A 9861-nucleotide genomic window follows, 5' to 3' on the forward strand; every position below is an offset into this window, starting at 1 on the left:
GTTTGTTTGTCTGTCTGTATGCCTGTTTGTTTGTTTGTTTGCCCCTGTCTTCCTGTTTGTCTGTTTGCCTCTTTGTTTGCCTGTCTGTCTGTCTGTCTGTTTGTTTGCCTGTCTGTCTGTTTGTCTCTGTATGTCTGTTTGTGTGTCTCTCTATCTGCCTGTTTGTTTTGTCTGTCTGTTTGTTATCTGTCTGTCTGTCTGTTGTAAAAAAAGAACCCAAAACTGAATTCACCTCAAACCATAACTTCTGGTCCACACCTGGTTAAATAATATGGATTATTTTTTTTTCAATTTCTTCTTCCTCTGTTCAACACCTGTTCAAAAAAATCCCGTCAGGCGATTACAAGAACAAAACACAACCCACGTCATCGTACTGAAGGTATTAAATCCCCCATACACCAGGGGATTTTTTTTTTTTATAACTCCCACATAAGAGAAATAAATCAGTTATAACCCATACACGTAGAGCCGCGGACATAAGCAACGATCCACCTCTTGTCGATAAATAAAGAGGCAGTGAACGATGAATTTTGAAACCCAGTGATACGATCTTCCTAAACTAATACACTTAAAGGAGTAATTTTTTAGATTTTCATAATTGTTCGCCCAATAAGAAACGAAAAAGAGAAAAAAAATGGAAAAATGGATCGCTACAAATGTTCGCGACTGTACAAAATATCCAGCTTAATTCCCCTATATAGAGTCAAATTTGAGTTCCATGCACTGAAGAAAGATGGGATTTTACCTCCATGCATAAGAGGAGGGGTATTTGTCATTTTAATCTCATTTTATTATACAAAAATTTATAAATGTAACTTCCATACACATCAGAAATACAAAATGCGGTAAATGTAACTCCCATACACACCACAAACGTCGGATATAATTTCTATTCACAAAAGAAAACGTCAAATATAAATCTAATACATGGAAGAAAGATCAGTTATACATCAGACATAAAAAATATCAAATGTAATTCACACACACACACACACACACACACACACACACACACACACACACACACACACACACACACACCTATAATTGGCACACAGAGAACTTGGCTAATACTGCTTGTGCTAATAAAAACACGTCTTGGAGCGGTATTCAAAATCTCCACTTAAAAACGTTTCCCTTAGCTAGAGAGTCATACACTGAGAGTTCTAGAAAATACAGGAGGCTACGTGAACGAGACGGCAGCCATTCGGACAAGACGCTTAGATCTCTCTCTCTCTCACTTTAAACTGGCTACACTACCACTGCCCCTCCCAGCATCCCCTTCACTGAGGTCCGTAGCAACACGTATCACTGCGGGAAATGGTTACATATGTATATATACATATATATATATATTTTTTGTTACACCATCTTCTTTCGTAACTACCACTTATATCCGCTTTCGTGGATAGAGTTTTCGTTACACGCCTTGCGTTGCAACTATAGCGTTATATATATATATATATATATATATATATCTATATATATATATATATAAATATATATATATATATATATATTGACTTTCGTGGATAGTTGCACATTTCATTACGCGCTGTTTTTCTTTTTCACACCATTATTATTGTCAGTTTTCGTTGAGGTCTTATGTGGTTTGAAATACAGTACACTGAAAATCACATCTATTTATATTCGTATTTTTCTCACTCGATGCCTCAGGAAGCATTGCACTGGTTTCGTGTTCAAAGCAAGAGGCAGGGGAGAGTCAGAGGATGGCTTGTGGGCAGTGTGAGGCTGTTTACACTACTCAGGCTACGATGTTCTGCAGTTTCCACATACTCCTCAGCCTGTGTGGTTCAGTTTATCTAACCTATGGCCAAGTAGTTACAAACGTGGCCTGCGATGCCTCACTAGAGCTACCATGCCCGCCAAACTCACAAACACACACACACACAAACACACGGGTAAACAGGAGGCTGAGGAAGGACTTAGGTATGGAGGTATGGCGCTTGGCCGACTATGGTGAAGGGTGGGCTCAAACGTGCATGTCGGGCGTCTCGTCGTGCGTGTACGAGGTGGGCGAGAGCTGGGTGTCCACGTGGGGGGAGTACGTGGTTAGGGCTTGCCTCTGCACGGCCCTTCGAGGCGCCGTGCCGTTGTGGGGCTGACCGGCGTGGCATTGGGTAGACGGTGCGCACAAGCTGGCCTCCTCACCACTCTGGCAGCTGGCTGTGTAGTCTGGAGGCCACTCATGCTGGGGGTCGCTCTCGAAGGACGTGGCCAGGCTGCTGCGTAAGGTGGCCGAGGAGCGCAGGGTCCCGTAGTGCGAGGGGGATATAGGCTTGCAAGGGTCACAGGTGGCGTGTAGGTGGACGTCGTTACCGCTGTCGCTACTCCCATCGTGGCTTGCCTTGCTGAACGGCTGACGTGAACTATCCCTTCGGTAGTAAACAGCAGCGAACACCAGAAGGTTGAGAATGAGCAGTGAGCATCCAATGGCCACGGTTAGACTGAGAGCCGTGGTGTAGGGGAAACTCTGCATTTTGGCCTCGGGGTTTGGTTCATCTAGAGGGCCCTGAACACCACTGATATTTGGATCGACGCGCTCAGTGGGTAGTGGGGTGGTGGGTGCAGGTGAAGTGGGTGGTGGGGTGGTGGGTGCGGGCGTGGTGGGTGGTGGGAGGAAGTTGCTGGAGAGGTTGGTGGGTCTGGTGGGTCCGGAGAAGGTGTCCGGCTGGAGGTAGTTGGGAAGGCGATGGAAGGGCGAGTCCGGACCGTAGCGGGATCCCACCTGCTCCAGACCAGGGACCAGCCAAGACCACAGGGCCACGCGGTCTGCACGGTAATGTTCTCGCACACGGCCTCTGCTGCCTGTAGGAGGAGGACAGGGTTATAAGGAGTCTCAAAACAATCAACATAGTGCTTGATTCCTTAAACAGTCAACATAGTGCCTGATTCCTTGTTCCAAACTTTATCCTGAGTGCTTCGACAAAAATGACTATAAACGTTGTTATTACTACACTCCCTTGTACCAGAAATTTCCAAAAACTCTAACTCCACATCAGGTAGGCCTATTAAGTTACCATCAGCTTTGTCACACTCTCTGGCTGAACATCCTATTGCCTGTCTTACTACACATGCCTCTGCAGAGAAATAACAAGCTTCAGTCAACTCCAGTAACAATCTTCAATCAACTCCAAGGCTAGATCTGGCTGACTTTGGTATGAGACCTGTCAGAGCTGTCAACATTGAAAATTTACGTCAGAGAAGTTTAGCATCCATATTCCCTAAACCTGACAAATACATTCCCTAAAAATAAACACAGACCATCATGTGATAGCCATACTCGTTTTAAAGTCACTCTCGCATATAGTTTACTGTTTAAAGGAAAGGCTTAGTAGTTTTTTTTTTATCCTTATTCACAGAAAATACGTTTGTTAATGTACTAGTGAGTAGTTAGTATTAGTCAGTTATGCCATTAAATGTACTGATTATCTAATAAAATCTGACAGAGGCCTTTTGGAAATGGAGACTATCATACTCTACTATTCACATAAGTCGTGTTAAGCTTCAACCCTTCGTCTGCAGAGGATTGTAACCCCTATTGAGAAAAAAATCCGTGAGTCCTTAACTACTGAGCATAATCATAGAGGTTAAAGTAATCATCATCATCATCTAGAATTTTTCCCCACCCGAGGATGGGGTGAGAGTCCCTTCTTGTACTGTATGTCTGTCTGTCTATCAATCTGCGTAGCTCTGTCAGGATTATATTTGTCTATCTGTCTATCAGTGTGTCTATCTGAGTAACCCCGGTAATGCACATATCCGGTCCGCTCGTCTCCCCGTACCGAGGTCCAGGTATCTGCGGTGGACCGGGTCGTAGCGGGTCCAGTTGTGGGTCCGGTATCTCTGTCGCTCCCGGGCCACACCCCAGTAGTCGCCGCTCCCACTGTCGTTCGGGTTCCTGCGGGGGTATACCGGGTTAGGCGGGGGTATAACGCGGGTTGCACTGGGGTATACTGGAGTTAGGGATATACTGGGGTTTGGTGGGATATACCGGGGCTGGTGGGGGTATACTAGAGGTAGTTAGACGTATACCATGGTTAGTTTCCGTATACTGGAGTTAGTCAGGGTACACGGAGGTAGGCAGGAGTATACTGTGGGTAGTTCGAATACACTGGAGGTAGTGGGAGTATACTGGAGCTGCACTGGGATATATTGGTGGTTAGTCGGTATAGGAGTTAGGTATACTGGTGAGGTTAGGAATAGACTTAGAATACGTGGGGACGCCTGAGGTTACTTTGTGTATACCGAGATTTGGCAGGGTATACTGGCATTAGTACTGGGCTGAGCATGTGATATACTGAGGCAATATAGTTCAGAGATTTAATAAAGTCACCCCTAGGATATATTTTAAAGTATATTTATGTTACCTTCAGTTATATTCAGCTTAGAGAAAGAAATCAGGTAGTGAGAAGTGTGACTTTTTTGGGAGGGGATAAGGAGGCTCCCTAGCACCTCTTCCTTGGCGATTTATTTTCCGAACTACCCATGAATATAATATTATTTGCACCTCTTTTTATTGTCAACATAAGACTGCATGAAGAGCCCACAAGAATACAGTAACGGAGCTGAATCAGAATAACTCGGTAAGGAAGAGATCTTTAGCAAGCTTCCTAACCGCGCGAGAGTACCGTCCCGTGTTCTCTGCCTGACTATAAATATTTGATCCACACGTCCTCCACCATCCCCTCCTCCGATAATCGCTCTCGTTATCTCTCACTGTCTCTCATCATCTCACCAACCATCCCTAGAACAACCAACAAAAATCCTGTCTCAGAAATATGCTAACTTTAATTCCTTCAAAAATACACAACTAGGATGAATGTACAGTTGCCTCAAAAAGTTCCATCCCCCCTCGTGCTCTTCAGAAACAAACATTTTTTATTAGTCTGGGCAGAGAAAATTAGCAATGATGTGATTTCTGCTTTTTAACAGACCGAATGGATTATTGTGACGACATGCCAATTTACTCGAACTTTTAAAATGAGGTACCGAAGGACAGTAGTTGGGACGGGACTTCTGAAGGCAACTGTACCTAAGAAACGCTAAGTCATATGTATAGATTTTTTGACCCCCTAGGCTACCCCCCGAGAAAAAAAATAAATAAATAAATAAAAACAGTACTCTAATCCCAATCATTTTCTCAACTTCCACCTTCAACTCGTGAGAAAATCTTGAAACATTCTCTCTCTCTCTCTCTCTCTCTCTCTCTCTTTTTCTTTCTCACCCCGTCTTTATGAAGTTCGTCCACAGCGTAATCACCGCCTCGCTCAGCGCTACTTCGGTGACGTTGAAGTTGAGACCTAGGGAGAGGGGGCCGTGAGCTCCCAAGGGGGCCCCAAACACGTAGACCAGCTCGTTGAGGGGATGATCTGGGCCGGTCTGGGGATGGGGGAAGGACAGCTGGATTATTAGAGAGAGAGAGAGAGAGAGAGAGAGAGAGAGAATCAAAGGACACACAGAGTAAAATGAGGAAAAGTGAGAGAGGAGGAAGAACAACAGGATTTTCTTTAACAAATCCTATAAGGAGAGGCGCGATTTACTGAGAACTTACTAGAGTCATCATCCTTCTTTCTCTGGGTCTGTCTACCTGTCTGTCTACCCATCTATCTATCAACCTATCTATCTATCTTTGCATATACTGATAGGAAGCATTGGTTGGCGTATCAGTCTATCAGCTTATCCTGCTTACCTACATACCTGCCCACCTGCCTACCTACCTACTTACCTTCCTACCTACCTACTTACCTTCCTACCTACCTACCTACTTGACGATCCACTCATCACAGGATTGGGTTATTAGGGAGGTAATCCAACTCATGCAGATCGATAGACGGGCAATTGTGTGCAGCTGTTTGACGTATCTATATATCTATCCACCCATCTGTCTGTTTATCTATCTGTCCATCTATCTATCTATCTCCACTCACCACAGTCACTGAGGCAGCCATCCAGCACATAGAGACAGGCAGTTGACGTATCATTTTATCTATCAGTCTATCTGTCTATCCATCCATCCATCCATCCATTTATTCACTCATCTGTATCTGTCTGTCTATCTATATCCATCCATTCAGACATCCATCCACCCATCTATCTATCCATCCAACTATCAATCAAGCTATCTGTCTGTCTGTCTATCCATCTATCTATCTATCTATCTATCTACCACTCACCACGGGGTCAGGGTCACTAGGGCGGTAATCCAGAACATAGAGATAGGTGGCCCTGGAAGGTGTATAGAGTTGATTGGCAGACACGGTGACGGGGGAGACGAAGCAAGCGTCATGTAGGGCTTCTGCAGTGAGGTCTCTTATGTTGACCGGATGTTGCACAGATCTTGCCCAGTCCGTATACTCGGCTGTGATGGCCAGTACGATCTCCTGAAGGCGCAGAAGGTGAGTTAGGTTATTTCCTGAAGGTGCGGAAGTAGAGTTGTGACGGTGCGGAAGGAGTGTTATGATTATTGAGGTGCGGAAGGAGATATTTTGCTGTATGCTTGGGTGGGAGTGATGATGGTGATGATGATGGTGATGGTGGTGGTGGTGGTGGTGATGGTGGAGGTTTGAATGATGATGGTGGTGATGGTGGTGGTGGGAGAGGTTTGAATGGTGATGATGATGGTGGTGGTGGTGGTGGCGGGAAAAAGAGACCTAAGTGATGATGATGATAATGATGATGGTAATGAGAGATATGCATGATGGTGATGATGATAATGATGATGATGATGATGATGGTAATGAGAGATATGCATGATGGTGATGATGATAATGATGATGATGATGATAGATTATTTGCTATACTGAAGAAGGTATTTATTGGTGAGGTGGTAGAAAAGATGTTAAAATATTTCCCGAATGAGTACAAAAAGATCTATAATTATTAAAGAGGTTAAAAAAGATTCGTATTTCTTTTCTGGAACAGTAGAAAAAAAATGTACATACTTTTTCAAGGGGTAGAGGAGGAGGAGTTACAAGACTTTCGAAAAGGGTGGGAAAAGAGTGATAAGATTTAAGGAGACAGGAGTAGAGGGTGAAGGAAGAGGGGTGGTGATGGTAAGAAGGTTGTGTGTGTGTGTGTGTGTGTGTGTGAGAGAGAGAGAGAGAGAGAGAGAGAGAGAGAGCAAGAGGAGAGGGTGAGGGAAGAGTATTGGTGATGTTAAGTAGATTGTGAGATTACGTTAAGAGGGAGGGGAGAGGGTGTGGGATTTACTGAAAGGGTAGAAGGAGTTACGCTTATCTTTTGAGGCGATGGAAAAGTTAAACATGTTGGTGAAGAGAAGAGGAAAAGAGATATTGTTATTTTTTGAAGGGGAGGAAGATTAAGGGGGATTTAATGATGGTGTGGAGGGGGATTTAGTGATGGGGTGGAGGGGGGTTTAGTGATGGAGGGGGATTTAGTGATGGGGTGGAGGGGGATTTAGTGATGGGGTGGAGGGGGATTTTGTGATGGGATGGAGGGGAATTTAGTGATGGGGTGGAGGAGGATTTAGTGATGGGTGGAGGGGGATTTAGTGATGGTGTGGAGGGGAATTTAGTGATGGGGTGGAGGGGGATTTAGTGGTGGAGGAGGATTTAGTGATGGGGTGGAGGGGGATTTAGTGATGGGGTGGAGGGGGATTTAGTGATGGGGTGGAGGGGGATTTAGTGATGAGATGGAGGAGGATTTAGTGATGGGGTGGAGGGGATTTAGTGATGGGGTTGGGGGACTTAATGATGGTGGAGGGGGATTTAGTGATGGGGTGGAGGGGGATTTAGTGACAGATATGGATTAAATTTTCAGAAGAGGTAGAAAGAGAGCTATAAGTATTTTATGAATGGGTGGAAGAAGTGATGAATTATTTTCAGAGAGATGGAAGAGGAGGATGAGGGAGAATTGGTGATGATTGTGAATTAGGATTATGGTACAACTGAAAGATGTGGAGGAGGAGTATGATCAGTGCACAAGGGGGAGCAGACAGTTCAAAATCTTTCCTGAAGGAGTAGAAGCAGAAGGGAAGAAAGTGTAGAGAGAAAGGACGGATGATTTATCCCTGTAGGAGCCAAGAGAAAGCTATGGATTTTCTGAAGGGGTAGAGGATGTGTTGTGTTTGTGTTTTGATTGTCTTCCCATTGAAAAGAAAAGCTACGGATTATCACATAGAATAAAAAAAATCCCGAAAAAAAATATATATGCCACATTATTTTCCACTCGTGACGTAATTTTTGCATTGGTAGAGACTTAATTTCTGACTATCCTATAAAGTTTCCCATCACTCCTGCATGGATACATTATACTCCGCATTATTTTTCCCTCCAGACGGAATTTTTGCAATGGGAGAGACGTAATTTCTGACTATCCTATAAAGTTTCCCATCCCTCCTGCTTTACCGAAGATATTAACGTCGTATATGGGCAGAGTTAATCCGTCCATCATCCCAGCCATATTTTCCATTAATATATGTAGGTTGAGGGAATTATGGTAATGAGGTTTAATATGGTTGACTTAATGTGGTTCAGCTCCTGCGGTTTTTAACGAGATAAGTGCGCTGGTTGAATGGGTACCTGGGTGATGCTGGAATTACCGACGGATTGCACTAGTCATCAGCTGGCATAGTCATCAGCTAGCATAGTCATCAGCTGGCATAGTCATCAGCTGGCACAACGTCAAATGAGTAGTAGACGAAATGGTCGGTGATTTTCCAGCGTTAACATCCTAGGAACAAACACTGGTCAATTCAGTGATCAGTTCAAGCCAGGTCAAGCTCCACGTATTCCCTTTGTTAGGTCATGTCAGCTGTGTCACTAAAAAAATAAAGGTCATCCAATTCATTTCCACTCACGTCAATTTTGGGTCATTAAGCTTGATTCAGGGCCTTCCAAGTCCAATTTAGGTCCATAGGGTAAATTAGGGTTCATTTAGTGTTCTTTTAGTGTTCATTTAGTGTTCAGTCAGAGTAATCCAAGTTTATAGTGGTTTCAGTTGAGTCAGGTCATTCCAGGGCAGCATAGGGTAATACAGGTCTGGTTAGGTTAGATTTATTCTGCTCCTCTTTATTTCATTCCCATCATTTAGGTCCATTCGGTCTTTCACATCCATCCAGGGCTCAGGCAGGTCATATCAGGTCTATTAAATACTCTTCGGGTCCAGCCAGGTCATCTCAGGGCCCTCACTTCTACATGAACCCAATGAGTTTAGTTCTGGTACAATCACAACCACTAAAGTCATTGTGTATCCATTCTTGACCTTGTAGTTCACTCCAGCCTTGTTTAGACTGAGGTAAATTAAGCTATTGGTATTACTGGAAATGTAGACTTTTTTTTTTTTTAATCAGTCTATTACTATTGTTTGATCTTTTTTCGTCAATCTATTCTAGTGCGGGAAATGTAAGTCTTTTTTTTGTCCATATATTACAATTGCTGGATTTTTTTTTTCGTCAATCAGTTCCTTTGGGGGGAAATGTTTTTTTTTTTTTTTTTTTTTTTTTTTTTTTTTTTTTTTTATAAAGCAATCGTGAGAGTAGTAGCAGCAGCAGCACACCTCCTCTCAGCGGCACACTTAGCAGCACAGTTCGTGAAACTCCCATAACATCTGCACTCTCATTTCCGCCAAAGAAAGAAACCCTGCTCCAACGAGGTGAGAAGTAGCAGTAGGGAGAGGAGGAGGAGCAGGTGGAGGAAGAGGAAAAGGAAGAGGAAGAAAGAGAAGTAAGATGAAGAAGAAGACGAGGCCATGGAGGGTTACCACATCGCTTCGTCAACACACACCAATCAAGGAGCCTCCACACTAGAATATTTGCCGTGGGAAGAAACTCTGGTCCAAGCAGATGAAAAGCAGCAGCAGCAGAGAGGGTGACGAGTG

At 43.9% G+C, this 9861-nt stretch overlaps 1 protein-coding gene across 1 annotated transcript in view; it reads right to left on the reverse strand.

Annotated features, from left to right (window-relative positions):
• Nucleotides 1-1993: 1993 nt before the first annotated feature.
• Nucleotides 1994-9861, reverse strand: part of LOC145414709 (neuroligin-3-like) — a 427942-nt gene continuing 420074 nt past the window's right edge. The window contains exons 9-12 of the mRNA XM_080284236.1: nt 6198-6404; nt 5249-5403; nt 3807-3922; nt 1994-2829 (exon numbers count right to left, since the gene is read on the reverse strand). Coding sequence (XP_080140362.1) covers nt 1994-2829; nt 3807-3922; nt 5249-5403; nt 6198-6404 — 1314 coding nt within the window. The remainder of the gene's footprint in view (nt 2830-3806; nt 3923-5248; nt 5404-6197; nt 6405-9861) is intronic.

Source organism: Coenobita brevimanus, chromosome 100 (assembly GCF_032717465.1).
Source record: "Coenobita brevimanus isolate Jiangsu-jjx chromosome 100, ASM3271746v2, whole genome shotgun sequence".
Taxonomy (NCBI): Eukaryota; Metazoa; Arthropoda; class Malacostraca; order Decapoda; family Coenobitidae; genus Coenobita; species Coenobita brevimanus.